Here is a 24,007-nt window from a genome sequence, read left to right on the forward strand (position 1 = left end):
TGGCATTCACACCAAAGAGTTCAATCTTTGTCTCATTAGACCAGAGAATTTTCTTTCTCATGGTCTGACAGTCCTTCAGGTACCTTTTGGCAAACTCCAGGTGGGCTGCCATGTGCCTTTTACTAAGGAGTGGCTTCCGTCTGGCCAATGTACCATACAGGCCTGATTGGTGGATTGCTGTAGAGATGGTTGTCCTTCTGGAAGGTTCTCCTCTCTCCACAGAGGACCTCTGGAGCTCTGACAGAGTGACCATCTGGTTTTTTGGTCACCTCCCTGACTAAGGCCCTTCTCCCCCGATCGCTCAGTTTAGATGGCCGGCCAGCTCTAGGAAGAGTCCTGGTGGTTTCGAACTTCTTCCACTTACGGATGATGGAGGCCACTGTGCTCATTGGGACCTTCAAAGCAGCAGAAATTTTTCTGTAACCTTCCCCAGATTTGTGCCTCGAGACAATCCTGTCTCAGAGGTCCACAGACAATTCCTTTGACTTCATGCTTGGTTTGTGCTCTGACATGAACTGTCAACTGTGGGACCTTATATGAACAGGTGTGTACCTTTCCAAATCATGTCCAATCAACTGAATTTACCACAGGTGGACTCCAATTAAGCTGCAGAAACATCTCAAGGATGGTCAGGGGAAACAGGATGCACCTGAGCTCAATTTCGAGCTTCATGGCAAAGGCTGTGAATACTTCTGTACATGTGCTTTCTCAATTTTTTTATTTTTAATAAATTTGCAAAAATCTCAAGTACACGTTTTTCACGTTGTCATCATGGGGTGTTGTGTGTAGAATTCGTAGGAAAAAAATGAATTTAATTTTGGAATAAGGCTGTAACATAACGAAATGTGGGAAAAGTGATGCGCTTTGAATACTTTCCAGATGCACTGTATATATATATGGCTTTGGGGACCACGGGAACTGAGCTTGGAAGCTCAACCCTATAGGGGCCCGTGGTCACCGCCAGGGGGCGCCCCAATGCCTGGAGAGCCCTGGTCCTCAGCTCTTCCGCCACACCCGGAAGTGCTGGGGGGAAGACGACCAGGGACATCCGGGGTGCTTTCAGGTGCGCAGCCAGTATTTCCGCCACACTGGGGAGTGCCGGTGGAAGATTATCGGGAGGCACCTGGAGCACATCCGGGTGATTATTAAAGGGGCCGCCTTCCTCCATTCAGTGGCTGGAGTTGGGAGGAAGAGAGACAGAGCTCAAGAGGAGAGGAGAGGAGAGGAGAGGAGAGGAGAGGAGAGGAGAGGAGAGGATTCGGACCAGAGAAAGAGGCATTGTACAGAGGCCTGGAATTTGGGGGAGTTTGGGGTTGTGTGTGCACCTGTGTAAATATTAATTTGTATAATAAACGTGTTGTGGGTGATTATACGATGTCTACCTGTCTGTGTCCGGGCCAGCTTCCACAATATATATATAAATATACCAAGCAGTTATATGGGAATAATATATTTTTTTCCTTTTAACAATATTTTAATCTTGATTTTCATTCTACTTTTCTAGGTGTTCTAAATGTTTAATTAATCCATTATTTACTAATTAGTGGGTCTGACTCTAAAGTAGTTGCAGCCTTTGATTATTCAGTGTTGTTTGCCTGGGTGTCTGCTCTGTTCATTTTAAATTGTCATTAATAAGATACAATGAAGGGGAAAAACTGCACAGAGTAAGGGCAAAATATAATGAAATCAACAATCGAGAGTTAAGCATTTAAATCTATAGCAAAAGCAGAAATATTTCTAAATGTGTTATAAATGTAAAAATCATGCTGCTATGCTTTTCTGAATGTAGAATAAAAGAAAAATAATACCAGCTAATTAAATGAGATCAGTGCTATCAGGTGTTGTCACTGATTAGGAATCGGGTTGGAACAAAAATCTGCAGCCACAGGGGGTCAGCAGGACCGAGGTTGGGAAGCACTGCACTAAAGTATGCAAAGAAGCTCCTCTTGGGATCCCTTCTACCCACTGCTGTCAGGCAGTTCAGTATTCCTCCTGACATCCCAGACTTAAAGCTTATACTCTTTACGTTAATTTTGCTATTTCTGCAAAATACCTCTATCTATCTATCTATCTATCTATCTATCTATCTATCTATCTATCTATCTATCTATCTATCTATCTATCTATCTATCTATCTATCTATCTATCTATCTATCCTATTATTTGTCCTGTGAGTCTGTATCTTTTGTTTCCTATGTTTTTCTCCTGTGTGTATCTAAATATACCCATGGGATTAATAAAATTAATATAATCTAATAATACCTCTGACTATTCTAAACAATGAAGACTTTGAGGTTGCTCCAGTTAGATTTTTAAAGTTGATTTTCTACATGTTACTTTCTGTGCAACACAGATGATTTGAATGAAAAGTGATGGAAGATATAGGTGAATAGACCTAGAGGGAGCTGGTGTGTTTAATATGCAGCATCCCTCCAAGAACACCTTTGTGCAAGCAAAAAAAGATGGATGTTAAAGGAACAAGAACAAATCTCAACATGATTTGGATCACTTGGACCACTAACACGTTCACTAATCATTACTGCCTTCATTTGAATCAGGTGTGCTGTTGGTGGACTTTAACAAATACATTGAACGACTCGGGGCTTGTATTGTTCCAGTCATCTCAGAAAATCAGTAAGGTTTTAGAGGACACAAAAATTTTTTGTTACCTTTTAATGTATGCGTGCTTTTTTCTTTTTATTCTAATGGTATATAGAAATAAACACTAACATTACAGATTCCTAACTTAAACATAATTGTCTTGAGTAGCCTAACTCTTTTACGCAGTGCAGTATTTTCTGGTAAATCCAAATTCACCATTGCATTACTCATTGTACATCACAGGTAAAGTCCACAGCAGGCCCAACTCCTGTTTTATCCTTTAAGCATAGTGGTTCTTAATCCCATGCTTGAACACCCATTATAGCTGCAGGCATTCATGTGGGAGAAAAATCAAAGACCCCTAAGGAAAAGCACATAGACATGTATAAACTATATACTGTATAGTCAGTGCTTAAGGTGAATTCAGACTTGGGACTCTGGAGCTGTAAGAAGTAGTGCTAACCACTGTGCAACAGTGCAAGCCCAATGATACATTTGTATATACGTACTGTAAAATGTAATTTGTTATCTGTTAAAGACTTCTTTTAATGATGATACAACAGTAGGTTTTACCTGGGGCACAGTACAGGTTTTCCATTGCTGTGGTACTGCAATCAAGCTGAACTTCGCTCCACTGACCAAAGTATGTCAAGCACACCTGACCTGCAATAAGACAGTGACAGAATATAATGTTTAATTGTCAGTTTTAAATTATGTAACACTTGAAAACCCAGAACTTTCTTAAAGTAAGCCACACCAAAATTTGAAAGCAAAACTAGAGTACTTGGGGAAGGATGTATAGATGGATCAATGAAAAGTTTTAACCATAGATAAAACCATAGATAGTTTACATCTTGCCTGAAGAAGGGGCCTGAGTTGCCTCGAAAGCTTGCATATTGTAATCTTTTTAGTTAGCCAATAAAAGGTGTCATTTTGCTTGGCTTTTCTCTACAACCATAGATAATTATATTTTGATGGATTCACAGCATGATTAATGAATAGTGATGTAGTGAAGATCTTGTACTCCATTTAAATCAGGCAACACTGCCTATATGGATCAATGTTAAAGTTATTGGTCCCCTCCCTGAATTTTCCTATCAAAATGAGGCTGGTTTTCATGATTGATTGGTTGACTGATTGCGGTTGAGGGTTGCCATGTAGCATTTTGCTTTCAACAGCATAATGGTTCTCTTGCTCAGTCACAACACCGTGGTGTATGTCAGCGGGGGTTTGGTCAAGGCTGTCTCTCTCTATCTTGTTTCTCCTTTTCAGGCTGACCACTCTACACAACAATGTATTCACCTTTATAAGCTAAATGTTCAGCTGAATGGAATAATGTATGAATTATTGTAGTAACAAATACATAAATTGATAGACAGGAAATATTCAGTAGCACTATGGTTTTGAGTCTGTCAAAGAGCATACAGGTGCAATACAATACAATTTATTTTTGTATATCTCAAAATCACACAAGAAGTGCCACAATGGGCTTTAACAGGCCCTGCCTTTTGACAGCCCCCCTGCCTTGAGTCTCTAAGAAGACACAGAAAAACTCCCAAAAAAACCCTTGTAGGGAAATAAAAAATGGAAGAAACAGGCAGTTCAAAGAGAGACCCCTTTCAGGGTAGGTTCGGCGTGCAGTGGGTCTCAGTAAAAAAGGGGGTAAATATAATACAATACACAGATAAGTAATATCGCTAATATCACTTTTTAGTTACTTGAAGTAAAAGGGCTCATATTTGGCTCAGTGTTTGGTTTTCTCACTACACCAAAAGAGTGAGGTAATGTGTAGGGTTGGATCTACCATCATGGCTGAAGGCCTTTTCAGCAGTACGGCACAGCTCGGCACAATGAAATTATCTAGTCTAAGCATGCCGAGATGACCAAGGGGAAATCCAACCACTTGATGAGACAATCGAGTCTCCGTAGCATTAAACTACCAGGTGTCTGTGGACTGCCTTGTTAAAAGTATGATCGACTCTCTGCTGAGTCACCAAGGGGCCTGGGGCATGGGTACCTGCTAGGACTCAAGTTCACTTTCGTAAGAAGAAGTGACTTAAACACAGGAGATTCTGAGTTTGTCAGATTCTGCCTTAAAGCTATTGGCTAATGAATACTGTAACGTCACTGATTCTTAAATGGATACATTAGTGTATGAATCAGTAGATTTCTAGATGATGGCACAGATTAATGGATGGTAAAGAATTCCTGAATAAGAAAACACAGAGAGATCTTTCAGTTCATCAGTGTCATTTGTATGCCAGACGGTAAGCTTGCCTTAGTGTCTCTTCTAGTTATTGTCATTCTACCACTCACGGCAGCTCTAACCTTTCTGAACACGGGAACTGCAATGATGTCTAAACTTTGAGTTTAAGTAGCTACAAAGAATCTTCTATTTTAGTCAGTGTTAAATGTGAGAGGAGACAAATGATGCTGTCTTGAGCAATAGGTACTTTGATAACTGCACTTGTTGCAGCAATGATGTTGAGGTATTCATTATGTTAAATTTTACAAAGTCAAGGGATGCTGCAGGATTGCAATTGTTTGCCATTTTGTGTTTATTTTACCAACAGCTATCCTGTGGCTGTTTTGATTTTCTTCAGCCTACCTGTCAATGTCTGGTTCCCAATCTATATATATAATTCACTAAGCTGCCACCAGCGCAAGCAAGACACCCATGGAAGCACGCAGGACGGAGCCACGCCCACCAACTCTAAGACCATTGGATACGACAACAACTCGCAGAGCCACACTCACCAACTCGGACGCAGCAACTCACAAAACACGGCATCATTGGATACGACGACAACTCGCCGAGCCACACCCACCGACTCGGACGCAGCAACTCACAACACAGGGCGTCTTTTGTGTTCGTCTCTGCTACACTCCACATGCACCTCTGAGCCACGTTGACTTTTCATTATTCTTTTCAGTTATGACGCACGACCACGTCCACCATCACAAACTGTTTTACACACCATGGTCTTAGAGTTGGTGGGCGGGTCTCCGTGAGTTGGTCTTGCGAGCGGGCACATGACCAGGCAGTGTGTATGCTTCAAGAACGAGGGTGGACGCGGCAGGACCATCTAAGAAAAATCATGTTTGTTGCGGATTTGAATCGCTGTATGCAGCGTGTAAAACAGTTTGTTTGTTGCGGATGTGAATTGCTGAATGAGCGTGTAAAACAGTTTGCGAGAGGTATTCCATGGTCTTAGAGTTGGTGGGCGGGTCTCCGTGAGTTGCTCTTGCAACCGGGCACATGACCAGGCAGTGTGTATGCTTCGAGTGCGAGGGTGGACGCGACAGGACCATCTAAGAAAAATCATGTTTGTTGCGGATTTGAATCGCTGTATGCAGTGTGTAAAACAGTTTGTTTGTCGCGGATGTGAATCGCTGAATGAGCGTGTAAAACAGTTTGCGAGAGGTATCCCATGGTCTTAGAGTTGGTTCTCTGTGAGTTGCTCTTGCGACCGGGCACGTGACCAGGCAGTGTGTATGCTTCGATGTGAATCGCTGTATGCAGCATGTAAAACAGTTTGTTTGTCGAGGATGTGAATCGCTTAATGAGCATGTAAAACAGTTTGCAAGAGGTATCCCATGGTCTTACAGTTGGTGGGCGGGTCTCTGTGAGTTGCTCTTGCGGCCGGGCACATGACCAGGCAGTGTGTATGCTTCGATGTGAATCGCTGTATGCAGCATGTAAAACAGTTTGTTTGTTGCGGATGTTAATCACTGAATGAGCGTGTAAAACTGTTTGCGAGAGGTATCCCATGGTCTTACAGTTGGTGGGCGGGTCTCTGTGAGTTGCTCTTGCGAAAGGGCACATGACCAGGCAGTGTGTATGCTTCGAGTGCGAGGGTGGACGCGACAGGACCATCTAAGAAAAATCATGTTTGTCGCGGATGTGAATCACTGTATGCAGCGTGTACAACTGTTTGTTTGTCGCGGATGTGAATCACTGAATGAGCGTGCGACGGTGGCCTTCCAATTGTCAGTCACGGACAATTGTATGTTGCCCTCTCCAGAGTTCCATCTTTTCATTCACCTACAGTCGTATCCTCAAACCCACCCCATTTGGACAACTGTGTCTTTCAGGAAGTGTTCACTCATCAATACGTAATTATGTGGCGTATGCTACACCGCGGGTTGGCTAGTATATACAGTATCTTTAACTGTACATAGTAAGGTCTGGATATACAGTATACTGTAGTTATAGTTAGATATAGTTTTGTGAGACTATAATAGGGTAAGAGCCCAGGGACTGTGGTAGACAAGTTATAATAGTGTATCTAAGTGACCTCACCTGAAATCAATTCCCAACCATTCTTATTGATTTGACACATTAGACCTTAATGAGACAGTTTTTCTCTCCCCTACTATTCTGTTCAAAAAACAGAGGGAGATAATCTCAACTGGTCCCTCACGTACTGACCAGCATTGTCTAGAAGGATGTTCTTTGGGTTCAGATCCCTACATATAATCCCCTGCTCATGAAGACTTTCAAGCGCCAGTAGGATCTGGGCCACCCACAGGCGGACCACATCTTCGGGGAGCCTTGATGTGCTCTGCTTGTTTCGCTCATTAGCAGTTCTTGGCTTTGATAGAAGACACCAACCATTAACTTCAATGTGCAAATCATTAGGTGACAACCTTTCGTTCTTCTGATCCTGTGCCTCAAATCTGAGCTGAGGGCCTTTGATGTCAAAGTCTGAGGCCTCCTTGTGTTTGGACTCAGGAGAGGACAATTCAACTTTCACCCATTCATCTTCCTCATTCTTATGGCTTCTGGTTCTGTGAGAGGTTACTTGTTGTTCTGACACAATCATGCCTTCAGGACATAGGTCTATGGAGATGGCGGACTTCTGTGCAGCACTCGAACTTTGGAAGGGCATACGTCTCCTCCCTGAGAGTATCTTTATTGCTGCTTCTAGTGCCTCTGTTTTGCCAGCCTTTTTTCTTTTCTCAATGGAGTTTTCATTTCCCTCTCTAACCTGAATGACCTCGTCCCTGTCTTTTAACAGCTGGATGCCAGACTCACTGCTTTTCTTTGGCTCAGGCTCATTTCCCCTTCTGCCACTTTTATCCAGCTTGCAGGCTGTTGTATTTTTGCTGTCTCCAGAGTTACTCTGCTCTTTTTCAACTGTCTGACCACAGTCTTTTAGCCCTGGGCCTGAAACTTCATTTTCAGAAATAACCTGGGATGTGCATTTAAATTCTGAACTGGAGCACATGTTCATGATACACAGTTGGGAGTCTAACAGTTTCTTCACAGTTTCAGTTTTTGCTGGAATTGACAAAGCATTGTGTTCACCAAGTGATTTGTTGTATACCAGATCATTCACAGTCCAGGACGGTCCGATTATGTCAGGGCAGCAGCTTTGAGAATGATACCCCTGAGGTTCTGTATCGTTCATGTCACATGGATTTTTTTCACTGGCTGACTCAATGTCTTTATGTGGTCCTGGTTGGCAACTTGATAAAACATTACATTCAGTAACAGCATCCTGCATGGGCCTCGTTAGATCTGTGTCTGAAATGGCAAAAGTGGGGAGTGTCTGGCTAGCGGCAGGTCCTGTAGATTCTTCTTCTTCAAGACTGCAGCTGTTACAGTGCTCTGGTGAATGATTTGAGGTTGGGGATTTTTCCTGTTCATATTCAAACTTGAGGACTGGTGCTGTGTAGCTGGTCTTTAGCTGAATTCTCTTTTGAGAGGGGCTGCAACATTCAGGGTACTCTTTATTCCATTCTGTAGGCTTGCGTAAATGTGAAAACAGGCGGCCACCTGGAGGGAACAAAAAGTTTATACATAGACAGACTGAAAAAAAGAAGTAAGTCAATATGCAAAAGACCAATTGCTTTATGATTAACGAAGCAATTTTCATTAAAAAAAGCCTAAAACAACAGAAGCAATCATAAAATCATCTAGAAACTAATAACCTGTCCAGTTTATTTTCCACCACGAAAAGGGTTAACAAATAACCAATTTGTGTGCAAATACTGTCCACCAGGCAACACGGTTCAACACCAGATGTGTATACACAAATACCAGATGTACTCCACGCCTTGGTTCATACAGAGCATGTGGTGGGAAAACATTAGCAGTCCAGAGAATGACAGCACAAACCAAGGAGTACTGATGCTCTGTTACATAACTGAAAAATGCTACAGCCCAGTTCAGCTTTGTTTGTAGCACCAGTTGAATCTCAACTCTTGTATCTCTTTTACAGCGCTCATACAGATATTGCTGGACAGGTTTGTCCAAAGTCTGGCAACTGGCATGGCTGTTAGACATGGGGTCAATGCAGTCACTTCAGGCTGAGCACTGCTGCAATGGGGAGGGGGGAGTGGATTTTAAAATCTGATCAAATTGGAAATACCCGCTAAAAGCTCAGTGGAGAATGCAGGTAGAGGAATAAAATTGGTGTGGTAGCATGTTAGTTGTGGATCTGCGTGCAGGATCAACCCTGAAAATTCTTTCCCATGGAAATCTCTGCTTGCATTTCTACATTCTACAATTTTTGAACCTGTTTTTACATAACAAGGTCACTCGAACGTACGTTGCCATCACTGGGGACTAAGCGTGAAGCAACCCTGGATAGGATACCTGCAGAGTGTTCTTATTCACAGCAGGCCAATCAAAAGTCAGTAATCATCCTAACATGCTTGTCTTTGTGACATGGAAGTAAACTAAAATAGCCAGGAAAATGAAACTCAATTGAAATACAAATAGAATGTGAAAGCTCCACACAATGTCAGGACAGAGATGAAATCCAGTTACCAACAGAGTAAGGCAGAGTTGAACTGTCAGTGTGAAATGAATACTTAGTGTATATGTATCATTGTTTTTATTTGAAGTGTATAGACAGAAACATTGGTTTCATATACAGTGTACATTTTAAGTGTTAATATCATATTTTTAATTTTATTGTGTAGTGCTATGAGACTGTTGTGCTAACTACTGGGCCATTACACAGCCTAGTTTTATTTTTAGTCCTTATAAAGTACCTTAATAGTAGTCTGATTGTAAATAATGTTTTCTGTATCATAATAAGATACTCTTGTAATTTTGACAATTGTAATATTTTGAATCAACAGAATGACTAACTGAATGTTCCTCCTGTGCTCCCTTTGTCTAAGGTGTGCTCTGTAAACTGACCTCTCTATGGTGGCTGTGGGTGCAGACATCATTTCTAGAGCTGTTTCCTGCCCTGTGCTCATTACATGCTAGAGCCTTCCTTCGACCAAGATAAAGCAGCCCTAAGAAGAACAATAAATGTCTATCACAATAGTTCATACTATAGATTATCCCTAATGCGGTTAGGAAGATGAGCTGCATGGCTGAAAAATGCTGATATTTGTACAAGTTAATTCTGAAGTAGATTATATGAAATGAAAAATAACAGTTTATAGGTTATATTGTATGTGCTATTCAAATCCTTTAATTAATGTCATGACAAAGGTGACATTATCACACCTTAACTGTAGTGCCTACTGTGGTAAAATTTGTGATAAATTTCAGGGTAGACATTGGTAAACATGGTGCTTGTAGTCTACTGTGACATTAATTTTTCTTTTTTGTTCTTCTAATAAATATTGCAAAACTATCAAGTCAGGTCAAGTCAAGTTGGGGAGCATGCACTGGTATAGCGCGTTGCCGCACCCACTATACGACGAAACAACTCGGGATCCCGGTTGGCAACCCACAAGGCAGACACGTGGTCCAGTCTCACCCTCCGGAAATGACCCTCTATCTGCCGCAGCCAGGTGTTATGTGGGCGACCCCTTGGCCTGGTCCAGCCACTCGCATCCCCAACAATGAGGATCTTATGAGCTGGATCACCCTCGGGGAAACATGGCACATGGCCATAGTGCTGTAACTGACACTCCCTCACAATGCAGGTAATGTGCCTCATTTGGGACTCCATGATCAACCGCTCATTCGACACAAAGTCAAACCAATGGTACCCAAGGATTTTCCGGAGAGACACAGTACCAAAGGAGTCCAGTCTTCGTATCAGGTCACTGGATAGCGTCCATGTCTCGCAACTGTATAGCAAGACAGGAAGCACCAGGACTCTAAAGACATGGACCTTCGTCCTTTTGCAAAGATATCGGGAGTGCCACACACCTCTTTCTAGTGACCTCATGACCCCTCATGCTCTCCCAATCTGTCTACTGACTTTATATGAAGAGTCACCAGAGACATGAATGTCACTGCCAAGGTAAATAAACCTCTCGAAAACTATCACTCTGTTTTTAGTCTCTTCACTTTGAAAATGATCTCATGTATCTAAAAGATTCTTGCAAACCGGCAGGTTTTTGATGGGTAAATGCTTCTATAAAAGAGAATGTATTAATTAGCATCCATCACTAACATTGATATGCATGTGTCAGAAATAACCCATGCTTTATCAAACCCATAGATTTAACTGGGCCCTTTTCACCTTCATTCAATTCCCAACTTTTTGGCCAACTCAAGACTACTCTTCTTTGGTTATCAATGTCTATTCCATGCCAAGCACCTCCATCACTACCACCTCAGGCTCTGAGAGCTCTTGAAAGCTTTTTTGTTCTCCCTTGCATTGGTTGCATTTGATTAGATTTACAGGAAAATGGCATTATGAAGGGAAAGACTGAGTTATAAAGATTCTGCAATTGTTCTCCTACCTTGTACATGTTCCAAGTGAAGAAGGATGGCGTCCTCACTGACATAGTATCTCAGCAGGCGTGCCATGTAGGGTACCCCTTGAGGAATAATGGTCTGGTGTTCCCGGCCTTCCAAGATAGACTTGAACAAACTCTAATGAATAAAAGATGTTTGCTCTTTTTTAATTGCAATTCAAGTAAATGGAGATAGAGCACATACTACATCACTCTTCATATTTTAAATTATCATGTTGTTCCTTCAATCTGCACAGATACACGGATTAGACTCCATCTCTGTTTGTCCGGCTTTCTGTCTTTCTTGCTCTTCGTGACAACACAACACTACCTGCCAAGGGCAGCACTAACATGTTAATTTTTTGGTGGCTGCTGGATTTAATTCTAACTACATTCATATTCAGAGATTAGTGTTCACCTTTAATTTAACATGTTACATAATAAGACTGACTATGTTTTGCCCCATTCCACAGCTAATTTGATAAATCCTAAACAAGTTGATTTTTATGCATAAAACCATATCAATGCTCTTCAGTTTCACATGCCAAGTCCTTATTTATGTTTCTGAGATGTATTTTTTATTAATTTAAAAACAAGTATTTTTCCATTGAAGAGACAAAGCTAAATATGGTAGTGTATGATCAGCTCTCAGACAGGATACACGCGACCAATCCGATTTAAATTCTGTAGGAATTACTGCATGAATTTGAATAGTAGAAGAAAACACATGTGAACATGCAGCACAAATGCATATGTATTTGAAGTGGGTTGATGACAGCAATTCTTACCCATTATGCTACAATGCTTCTTCACTGCACATATGAATTATTGATTTATTAGTGAAAAGATGTCTTTGCTGGGCTGGCTTCACTTTCCTGCATTTCATGATAGTTGCCATATTGGGATGTATTTGTAATGTAGAAGGTTTCCAAGCTTATAAGAACTTCCAGGAGCAGAAATGGCATAAAGGTAGCAGACGACAAGGGAAGGACCATTTAAGACCCACAGAAAAAGTAAAGGACCCACATGAACTTAACATCTTGACTTTAATATTTCTTCACTCCTTAAGTGTGGTTTTGTTAAATTAGTAGTTTGTGGGCTACTGGTTAATGATGATTTGTATTGATGTTTTATCTTTATGTGCTTCACCAACTCAAATCACATCCAGATGATGTTGTTTTAGCAAAAAAGTATTTCCTTTCTTTGAAGTGTTTTTAGATTTTTATTGATTTTAATTTGAAACAGATAACATCCCATGCAGTCAAATCAAATTTAACAAATCAAAGCAATATTCAACCCCCAGCCAAGAGAAAGAGAGAGGAGCCAGCAATCAAAGCTACTCTATAAAGGGAACAACAAAAGAATGGTATCCTTTTCCCCGAAATGGGACCTTATTCTAAAATATTATTGATTAGATCCTGCCATATCTTCAAAAAAGTTTTGAACAGATCCTCTAAGTGACAATTAGATTTTTTCCAATTTCAAGTAGTATAAAACATCAGTTGCTCAACGACTTAAGAGTGGTAGGGTGGGATTCTTTCAATTGAGCAAGATAAGTCTACATGCTAGGAGTGTAGTAAAGGGAATTACAGTTTGCTTGTCCTTCTCCACTTAAAGTCAATCTGGAAGTCCACCAAACACAGCTGTTACTGGATTAGGAGAGACTGTGACACCAAGGCTGTCTGATAGACATTCATAGATTTTTGTCCAAAATGTTGTTAATTTGGTGCATGCCCAGAATATGTGGCCCGGTGAGTCTGGAGCTCGATCGCAACGTTCACAGGATGAATCTTGCCCTGGAAACATTTTGGACAATTTTACACAAGATAAATGTACTCGACAGAAGATTTTAAGTTAAATAATTGAATGCTTTGCACATATGGCACTCGAGAATATTCTGTGCATGGCTGCTTTCCACTCCTTTTCTGAAATATTAAGTGACAGATCCTTTCCTCAATGTACTCTGGGGTCTTTGAAAGGAAGAGATTTTAAAATATTTTTTATAAATTGTAGAGATGCTATCTGAGTCTTCAAGACTGATCAATAATTCTTCTGGAATAGAACAAGGTGGAAGGTGAGGAATACTGAGCAGGTTTTGTTTAGCAAAGTTTCTAGCTTGAAAGCAGTAGAGAAATTGTGTTGATGCGAAGTTGCATCTTTGAAATGTTACATCTGGGTAGACTAATATGAGCAAACATCATCTGCCGGAGGGCAGAAGCAGTTGTGGAGGCTGTGGGTGCACTGGTGTCCATGTAAAAGTAAAGGAATGTCAGGAGATGGACATAACTACTCCATGCTGCTCAAAGGAAGCATATAATCAGAAACAAGTGAGACCGGCGACACTGCATTTACCTAAGAGGGCTGGTAGCCCTGGAGCGACCTCATGACAGCTCCAAGACTTTATACATGTAAATGACCCTGGAAGCTGTTCTGTGGCATAGTTTGGATGAAATCCCAAGAAGGTTTTAAAGGCAGTTCTTTATCAGAGGTCTATTGAGTCTGGAGCCAAGACCTGAATTGAATTGCAATTTTATCGGAGGAAACAAGGCCAGAAGGGAGAGAGAGAGAGATCATACATGATGAGATTGTAAGTGACAGAGAAGTGCCTCTTCATGGTTTTTGTGAGATGGGAAGGCCACTTCACCATACAGGAAAGACAATGCCCTGCCTAGGAAGGCCCACTGAAGAAGCAGATTTCTTTCTTTTTGTATGTTTTTCATTTTTTACTTGGTATTCTCTCTTTGATCATCTAACATCTGTGTCTTTTAGTGAATAAACTCACTATTTTAGATAGAGTCTTGGGTGTTTTCATTATTCTGGATGTTCTTTGCTGTCAAGACATAATTCTCTGTGCCAGACATTATAGAAACATGCAGTAAACTGGAATTGAATAGTAACAGATCAAACAGTCTAGAGCTGGATACTCACTTTAACTACAAAGGTCTCCTTTGAAACAGGATTCTGAACAAGAAGCACCTAAAAGACAAATATAAATGATGCAGGACCAGGTCAATTAATCAGTCTTTATGGAATGATGCCTTTCACAGTGAACACCATTACAGAGCTCACTCTACATAGTTGTACATTGTTGAATCACGAAGATGCATTTTAACCATAAACTGTGAGCAACTCTGGGTGCGGTGAGATAATACTTGATGAATCTGTGAGCAGTGGATGAACAATAAATGTTGTTTAAAACAGTAGGGAGCAGGTTGAGGAGACCCTGGAGAGGTGGAGGTTTACTCTACAGAGGAGAGGAATGAAGACAGAATACATATGTGTAAATGAGAGGAAGGTCAGTGGAATGGTGAGGATGCAAGGAGTAGGACTGGTGAAGGTGGATGAGTTTAAATTCTTGGGATCAACAGTACAGAATAATGGGGATTGTGGAAGAGAGGTGAAGAAGAGAGTGCAGGCAGGGTGGAATGGGTGGAGAAGAGTGTCAGGAGTAATTTGTGACAGATGGGTATCAGCAAGAGTGAAAGGGAAGGTCTACAGGATGGTAGTGAGACCAGCTATGTTACTGTATATGGATTGGAGACGGTGGCACTGACCAGAAAGCCAGAGACAGAGCTGGAAGTGGCAGAGTTGAAGATGCTAAGATTTGCATCGTGTGTGATGAGGATGGATAGGATTAGAAATGAGGACATTAGAGGGTCAGATCAAGTTGGATGGTTGGGAGACAAAGTCAGAGAGACGAGATTGCATTGGTTTGGACATGTGCAGAGGAGAGATGCTGGGTATATTGGGAGAAGGATGTAAAAGATACAGCTGCCAGGCAAGAGGAAAAGAGGAAGGCCAAAGAGAAGGTTTATGGATGTGGTGAGAGAGGATATGCAGGTGATGGGTGCAACAGAACAAGATGCAGAGGACAGGAAGATATGGAAAAAGATGATCCTCTGTGGCAATACTAACGGGAACAGCCGAAAGAAGAAGAAGAAGAAGAGGTGTGTACATGGTGACACAGGTGCACATGTTAACCACACCCAAATCACTTGGGTCACATAGAAAGGAAAAGTTTAATTACTAAATTCTTCCTAAAGCATATTAACTGCTGTAAAAGATTTTACACTGAATTTGGTACTTTTCTGTCTATGGCATTTTAATGATCTTGCAGTACATTCTGCAACTGCCAAGCGATCCTGCTGGGTGCTGTGTACCCTGTTGAAAATTTTCCAGAAGTTAATGTCTGTCTTTATACTTTTTGTGTGTAACAGAAAAATAATGAAGCTTTTGTTTAGTAATTACCATACCTTTAGCCACATCTGCCAATATACTATGGTCTTACTCTTTTTTATGTTCATAGTGTCATTCAAACAGAACATTACACAAACTTCCTTATATCTACCCATCAATCCAGAGACTGTATAAAAAAGGGAGAACAGTCAAACTTCACACATAAGTCATCTTAGCAAGATCCAAACTTTTTAAGGCTGAATTGATACCTTCTTCACCACTTTTCATGGGGACAGGATCTCAGCCTTTTGTTATAGATGTATTTGGACTTCTAAAATTGTAATAGAGGCACAAGTCTTTACTTACTTTACATTCACATAGTTAAATATGGAGAAAGACCAACTAAGGGGTCACTTACAGTTTATTTCTTTAATAAGAACATACTGTATCTCAACACTTTCCTCTAAGATGATAAGCAGTTGTCACATATGTAATTTGTTCTTTGTGTGGAACAGCTAAGGGGACTGCCCACTGCAGCAGGTGTTTCCTGAACTGCTTTCACAACATCATTTCAAAATATGTTGGTTTAATTTTCAGTATTGTGACTGATGTGAAATTTAAAAACAGCCCTGGTAACATTTGCACAAAATATGTAGGACATGGCTGTGTATTCTCAGGTGATTAATTTTTTTGTTTTGTGCTGTGCTACATACACTTTATTCACAATTTTATCTTAACCACCTTTGATAAGTGGAAGAACCTTGCACAATATTCTGGGAATGGATGAATAGAAATACAGATTCAGATTGCAACTCCAAACTTCTCTTATTTTAAGTCCATTACGGTTTCTTCCTTAATTTTTGTGCTGACTCAACAGGCTTGCAAAGAGCTCAGGATTCAGCAGTAGCCAAACATTAAATCTTCACATACAATTTTAATGCTCCTAAGTAACAGTATTTTAAGTCAGCATCTTGTGAAACTGCAAAAAGAAAACAAATTGTGTAAACTCTGTTAAATACGCCTCTGAAGGTATGCTATTGATCTTTTTTTTCTAAAAGTATGCTAACTTTGTGGTGAGTGTGGGAAACACTTGTCTACAAGCTAAAGATAGAAGTTTTAATTTTCACTTCCACTGTGATTGTTAGGTCTTTTCCTTGATAACAAACTTCACTAAAAATGTTACATTTTCTAAAGAAATAGAATTAGTTTCATTTTTACCATCCAGTATTCTTAAATGACAGCCCTGACCTTTACTTACAGTAAATTATATCATGATTTTTTGATTACCTTGTCAATGACCCCAATGACCTTACACATCTTCAGGTCTTCAACTGGTGAGCTGAGAATTCTGATTGGACGGAATCTTAGACTGCTAAAGCCATAACACTGCAGAGAGAGAGAGAGAGAGAGAGAGGAAGGGAATTCTCTTTTCTGCACAAAGTGGGTACAGGAAGTCATTTTGGTCAAAGGTGAAAGGCAGTTCAGTAATGCTGAGGCTACAGGTCATCTTTACTGAATGGAATGGAATTGAAACTGTTCCTGTAACTTGAAGGATTTCAAGCCTGATTTTCTTTTCCATGGGCTCCCTACTAATATTCTTTAACATTTACTGCATTAAGATGGCACCGTGTTTAGCAGTAGTGTCTCACAGCTCTCAGAGTTCCAATTCTGGCCCTGTCATTTTCTATGTACACACTGCACATTCTCTCTGTATCAGTTGTGTTTTTTTTCCAGGTACTCTGGTTTTCCTTCCTTATTCAAAAATATTTTAGATTCACACCCAAACGTGAATTGCTCAGATATGAGTGAGTGTGAGTGTGTGTGTGCTCTGTGATATACTGACCACCTGTCAAAGGCCTTGAACCCCTTTCTTTAGGATTGATTTTGGCTTCCTCTGTTTCTGAACTGGAATAATCAGGCTAGAAAATGGATGGTTGAATTTTTGATAGGTGTTGAGAGTCAGTACATTAGAGCAGTGTTTAGCTTTGCTGTTTCTCAGCTCCAGCTTCCTTGATTGAAATCATGTGCGACTACAGTTCAGAAATGTTTGCTTTGGACTGTCTGGCTCTACCATTGGTTCAGTGGTGTTCTATTAATGGCTTGGAAATCTATTACCGTTAGACAAATAAATATCTCCAGATTTTGTTTTGATTTCTTTTGATCAAGGCATGATGTGCTTACCAAATTCTGGCAGGGACACTCACTGTGTGAAGGTTGCACATTCTCCGGAAGTCTATGTTGGCTTTCAATGGGTACTCCAGTTTCCTCCACGTCCCAAATTGAGGATGCACAGGTTAGTTTGATTCGTGACTCCAAATCAGCTTCACATGGGTACGTAACTGAATTTCCTGCAGTGGACTGGCAGCCTGTCCAACACTGTGTCTTTGCCTTTACCTATGCTACTGGAATAGTCGTTGGCCACCAACTAGCCAAACATTTGATTAAGCAGTTTCAGTAAGCATGTTTGGAAGCAAAATGATTGTGGTCATGGGTTGGAATTAAATTTAGACTTTATCTTCTGTAGACTAGTGGAAAAAGAATCTGTTAATCAATACTTAAAACCCTGTCTCCATTGTCATGTATCGTTTCTCCAGGAAAACTGGAAAGAATTGCCAGTCAGGGCTGAGTTTTAAGAAACACTTTTAATAATTCCTTTATGGCAATTGTTCTGTTTTATTTTGATTTTGGTTATAAGTCAATATTATCTATTGATTCCAATCTGTCATATTTATTGGTGCAGCTTCTTCTTTTTTAATCTCTCGATACTCTAAGGTAACCTTGGCATGTTACAAATTGAAATTGATTAACTACCTTGTAGAACTTTACGCTGTCATATAGTGTACAAGATATGGTTATCCACTAAGCACCTTTACTTGAAATTTCATAGACGCATATACTATTGTCTGTTAGTTTGGTGCAATCATGTACTGTATAGAATAGCTTTGCTTGGGTCCTTCTTACAGTATCTGTCCCTATCATTCTGGTCCAATTTTTGCTTAAGCCTGTTATCACGTTCATTTTCCTGATGGTCGTCTTATGTATACTCTTTACAAGTTAGTGAATTCTCTTTGCATCTGTGGTGAGGTTCAGTATCTTGTGAACTAAAATGGGTTAGTCCTGTGAAGCAGTGTTGACTTTAGATATATTTACTTGCCACTCAGGTTAGGTAAGGTAGGTCTCTGGGACTTCTTCAGCTATCATTATACAAGTAAGACTGTAGTAATAACACAGTGTTTAAATTTAGAAGAGAGAATGCCTCAGTATAACTCAGGTTAACATCTCACCTCCATTGGGACATTGCAAACAAAGTGGAAGATAAGCCTCACAAACCACAGGAAAACAAGCATTATGTGTAGACAAAGCTTTCTAACCAAACGTCAGAGTGATTCCTGGCTCCAGTCAGTGCAATGAGAAAGCAGTGTTGGCATCCAGGTTACAACAATGAATGGTGAACTGATTTCTAGGTTAGTTGAGGTATGTGACATCACCTTGGTTTAAATGGAATAGGAATAGTATCATTTTTGGACTTCATGTGTCTTTCTGTACATCTTTGCCTTTTTTCCTTTTTTAATTTGTGGTTTTCATGCAATTCTTTTTCATAGAAAGTTTCAAAAAGAGGTAGCATCAGAGTGGGACAATTTACTTTTATAAACATTACTGTAACAATTTTTCATAGGCAGCATTTTAAGATTTTCTGCCAGTTGCTCAAAACGTTCATTGTTGACAGAGCAACTTAATGTATCAGACATCCAACTGCCGACATGTAATCAAAGACTTTTCACGCTGATGCCACCAAGTTCAAGAGATTTGAAGATGGATATATTATTGAGATAGAATACTGAATGTATTTCAATAAATGAATCTCAGGATAGAATTAAGCATATTCTGGGAATGAATATGTCATTATCCTTGGGTCATCCAGTTATGACTGTTACTTTAATGACTGTCCATTGTGTCCTATGTATCTGCCATCAATATACTGTAGGTTCATGTACTGCTTTTTGGCCTCAAAGCTACATTGCGCTAAGGCCGATTCAGCTGGTATAAAGTAACCACCTGGCTTACCCTGCGTGAAAAGATGGACTTTTAGTTCAGAATTGACATTTTGTGGTAATTAGAGTGAAACCAGCTTTTGATTTTTTTACATGTCTGCTGCTTACAGTATCTATCTATTTAAAAGCAGATTAAACAGACAGGCCCCTGCTTCTGTCTCTCCTCAGAACCATAACAGCGGGCTGCCATCTGTCGTGATAGTTTTTCTTTTTATTACAGTTGTTGTCTCGGGTACTTTCCACCTTCTCAGCTGGAGACTTTGATTCATCATAGATCAAGAAGTAATGGGTGAGCTGTATAGTAACCAGCATCCAATCTTGTGATTTTCCGTTTGTGGTCAGGATGACCTCCAGAGTTGTACTGTCCCAAGGGAAATGTTATTATTACTACATGTTGAATGCCCCTAGAAGAGTGGCATGTTGTCCATTTTCTGAAAAGGTGAGTGTTCATGTAGGCATACCCTTATATTTAAGATCTGTTCAGAAGAATTCTTGATACATTTCTGACTAGTCCATTGTAACATGTCCATTGCAACATCAGGAGAGAAGGAGATCAACTAATGTACTTTTTTAGAATGCACAGTGTGAAAGGCGACATATAAAACCAAGAATGATATGACTGAGGCATCCGTTCAAAAAGTGAATTGTCATGCAGTACTTCTAAGGTGGCTCAAGGCCCTTATGTTTAAAATGGATATAAAAGTGCAGGATGAGACAGATGCCTCTGCTTACCTGTGAGGTGGAGGCCATATTTACTAGGCTGCCTTGAAGGTGGCTGTTAAAGATTTCTTCTGCTCGCCTAAGATACTGAGTTGTCTTCCGCTTCACTGCTTCCCGACGCTCTTTGTTTGGATCAACTGCAAGACAAAAATAAAATTCCTTTGTGTGGAAATATTGTCATTAACTTCTCTATGAATTAAAGCAGGGGGAGAAAATGTGAAAAGGCTTTAAATCTCATAGAGTCTGGACACAAGCCAGATAGGAAATGATAAGACCGGCTAAGTTCCATTGAGTGGAGACCTTGAGTATACACAATATGGGCTTGAGGTTAAGGAGAAGGGCTAGAAAATACAAGGTTTAACCCCACCGTTGACTTCCTGTGAGTCGATGAAAAAGGCTGCGGAAATTTGCATTTCTCTGAGAAGCTTGTTAATTGTTTGGCAACAGTAACAATGAAAACGTAGACAGTACTGTATAAAGATTAAAGCTATGTCCAGAGGGGTGGCTCCCTTTCCCTTCCATAGGTAGCAGTGAAGAGTGTCACTGTAGTCAGTGTATTTAATAAGCTTGGCATACACATAAAAATAGCCTGCTTATGAAATAAATACAAATATGTAAAAATATATAGTTTGTATGTTACAGTGCTTGCTTTTTTGTTATTCATTGCCTTCTTTTACCTTAATTCTTGTGTTGCATAAACCTGCAAGAAAAAATTTCTTGGGCTTTGGCATAAGCAATGTCAAGAAGGTTCCTTGTTTCCCAAAATTTTCTAAAAGTGGACTGGTTACACTCGGAGTTTAATTCACTGATTGGTTTATTAGTCCAAAACAATATTATCTTAAAGTGACAGAAAGTGTTAACCACACCTTGGCATTTTGAGACCCCACTACCACTGGACCTCAGTCATTCTGGGCCACCTCCACTGATTGCTGTGTTCATCTCTCTCTCTCAGCTTTTACATCGGGGTCTTCCTAACTGTGGAAGAGTATGCATACTTATTATTTGTGTTGTGATTGATTTGTGGTGGTGATGTTTTGGTTATTTTGTCGCTCTTTTGCCTTTTCATTGTGATTTTCCCAGCACTGAACTTGGTCCATTCATGAAGCTAATGCTCCCTGCTGGAATTCCAAGTGCCCTTTCTCCCAATAGGACGACTGATTGTTTCCAAGCATAAATGCGCACTTCGTTTTCATAGTAAAAAACTGGGAAAAGGCAGTTACTGTACAAGCAATGTGCCTGATTAAAGCTAATTAGGCTACTTTTTGCTTGCCCTTATTTAAAATAAAGCATGGTCTATGGTAATTATTGCAAGGTACAGAAACTGTAAAGTCTGCGCACAAGGAAAACATGTTCACGTTGCTTATAATGCTAGCTTTTCTAGTCAGCTTGCTATGGCTGATAGCTGCTCATCACTTTCAAAAAGTGTTCAAGATTTATGAAATAACTTTTTCACAGTGCACAGCATTTTCTGCCTATCAACTCAAGTCCACTGCAATCTAGCAAATCATTTTAACTCTTTGAGGGCTGAAGATTTTTTTTACAAAAAACATAGTTATCTGAAAAGCAAAGGCTTCACACAGAAATCAACATAAAATGTTTGTTGTTGCATGCTGTGGCTGCCAGTTGGCCAAGAACGTGTGGCAGGCATGTTCCCAGGCTGTCTTCGTGTGGCTGGGGCATCAGCAGCGGTCACGGTCACAGTGCATTGCAATCTGGTTTCTACCTCTTAAATGGCAGTCCTCCCCGGCGAACAGAGCCGTAGGTATGTCAGCTACACGAACCTGTTCAGCACCAAGATTAGCTGAGGACTAGTCAGCTGAAGCTGGAACCTCACATTCGTTTTCAATTGCTTGTATCAAATTCGGGGTGTCCAACAAGTCATAGTCCAATCCAGAGAGAATAGGCAAAACAATGTCCACTGAGTATTTTGCTTTACGCATCCACTTTGATCTCTCGCAAGACGTCAGTGCCATTTTTGCCATTGTTTGCGCCTTGCTACTCACGGGAGAGCAGGAAATCTTGGTCAAAACCAATGAAGCTAATTTTCCTTCTAGCAACGAGAGTCCAACTAAAACATAACGGTTGGTTTTGTCACAGTTTACAGTTGATTACTATCATCAACTCCTCCTTTTGACAAAAGTTGACATCAGCCCTGAAAGAGTTGAAAACCACTGGCAATTGTGAGAATGTACCTCTATGTCTGCAGTTGTGTCTGCTTGTGTTACAAGGAAAAGAGACAGAGCAATTTTGGGTTTGGGTTTCAGTTATGGCAGTACCAGTCAAATTCAGTTGGGTCAGATCTACTGGCAGAACAGAAAATATTTAATTGTACCTGCACCTGCGGTTTGATTCTAATTGAATGCTTGCTGTAGTTTATTAATTGTGAAAATCTATGTTAGATTGCTTGTATCGACAGCAACTGCTGAACGAAGGTTCCCCAAGCTCATCTTAGTTAAGTCCAAACTCGGAGATCTATTTGGACAAGAATAGCTCTTTGATCTTCTTATTCTGTCAGTAAAGATATCACTTTTAACAAAGATGTATTTATTGTAATCGATCAAAACATGAGATCTAAAAGGAAGATTTTTATATGAAACTCAAAACCGATATTACTTAGCAAGCAAAAGGGTATTATTATTTTTGTTTTGTTTTTGTTCATGAGAAATCTTAATATTGTATCATGCTTGAGTGCCTAGGAGACACTTCAAGGGCTCTGTTCAGGTAAGCAATTCTACCCCTGGACAGGAGGGGGCGCTGATGCTAACCAGTTCTCCCTTTTAATTTGCAGCCCTGAGGTGCCTGCAGTGAGAAGACACCTAACCCTCAAAGCTCAAACAAAGCCCCATCCCGCCCGGGTGTAGAAGTATATACTCCAACTGATGGCCAGAAGAAGGTCATCATTTGGACCAAAGAATCTCTTGGAGATAGAACTCCCTAGAACTTTACTCTCAGGAAAAAGCAACATGTTGGCAGCAAAGCCTCAGTGCAACACACTGTTTCTTTTTTGCCAGTCTTTTGTGCTTATTAAATGGAGATCAAACAGTTGGTGCCCCAACAATTCTTTTGGCTTCCCCCATGGTCCGTTCTGTCACAATACATAAAGTATTTTACATTCTCTGTAATAATATTTTTTACTTTTAATTGAGAAAAGTCTAATGTACAAAAAATGATGATATATGGTACCAGTAATCAGTTCCAGTAATCAGTTCCAGTAGCGTCCTAAATATTTATGGAGGAACAAAAACAAACTTTTATTTAATGTACTGTGATGTGAAGTCTTATTGTTAAGATGGAAAGAAACCAGATTTGGTATTTCATATAATTAGATTGCAATTCTTCTATTTGGTATTTCATTTTGATAATGTGTTACATTAGGGAAATAAACTATGTACGGTATTCGGGATGTAGTGTCGTTTCTAAATTAATCAGCAATCTTGGGCAAACATGTTTTGCCAAAGTCTTAAATATTACAATGCATTCTAAAAACTTACATCCAAACTTCCTGTGAAATTAAAAAGCAGCAAAATAAAAGTGGGCATTATTTAGTGGGAGAGACTAAAATGTACAAAGTCTGTTCCATTCAGTTCCCCTTCTCCTCTTTTGAACCACTCTCAACTAAAATTCAGCGCAGATTATTGCCTACAAAGTGTGCAAAGATATAATATCTAGACAAGATTTAGAAGAACTGACATGTCTATGTGGTTCAGTCCCATTTTTGGAGCAGGGAATCCTACATTTGGACCTTATTGTACTTTCAAACCTTGAATAATAGGAAATGTACAATGTTATACACCCAG

General features: G+C 40.1%; 1 protein-coding gene across 4 annotated transcripts in view; it reads right to left on the reverse strand.

Annotated features, from left to right (window-relative positions):
* The window catches only part of rps6kl1 (ribosomal protein S6 kinase-like 1), a 44,875-nt gene that overhangs the window by 14,841 nt on the left and 6,027 nt on the right, over positions 1–24,007 (reverse strand). For 2 of the 4 annotated variants that reach the window (XM_051919973.1, XM_051919976.1), the window contains 6 exons: positions 20,223–20,347; positions 16,726–16,824; positions 14,191–14,238; positions 11,269–11,401; positions 7,034–8,383; positions 3,175–3,264 (listed from right to left, as the gene is read on the reverse strand). In XM_051919973.1, the coding sequence (XP_051775933.1) occupies positions 3,175–3,264; positions 7,034–8,383; positions 11,269–11,401; positions 14,191–14,238; positions 16,726–16,824; positions 20,223–20,347 (1,845 nt within the window). The remainder of the gene's footprint in view (positions 1–3,174; positions 3,265–7,033; positions 8,384–11,268; positions 11,402–14,190; positions 14,239–16,725; positions 16,825–20,222; positions 20,348–24,007) is intronic. The other 2 variants (XM_051919975.1, XM_051919974.1) reach the window with 2 other exon arrangements.

Source organism: Erpetoichthys calabaricus, chromosome 16 (genome assembly GCF_900747795.2).
Source record: "Erpetoichthys calabaricus chromosome 16, fErpCal1.3, whole genome shotgun sequence".
NCBI lineage: Eukaryota > Metazoa > Chordata > Cladistia > Polypteriformes > Polypteridae > Erpetoichthys > Erpetoichthys calabaricus.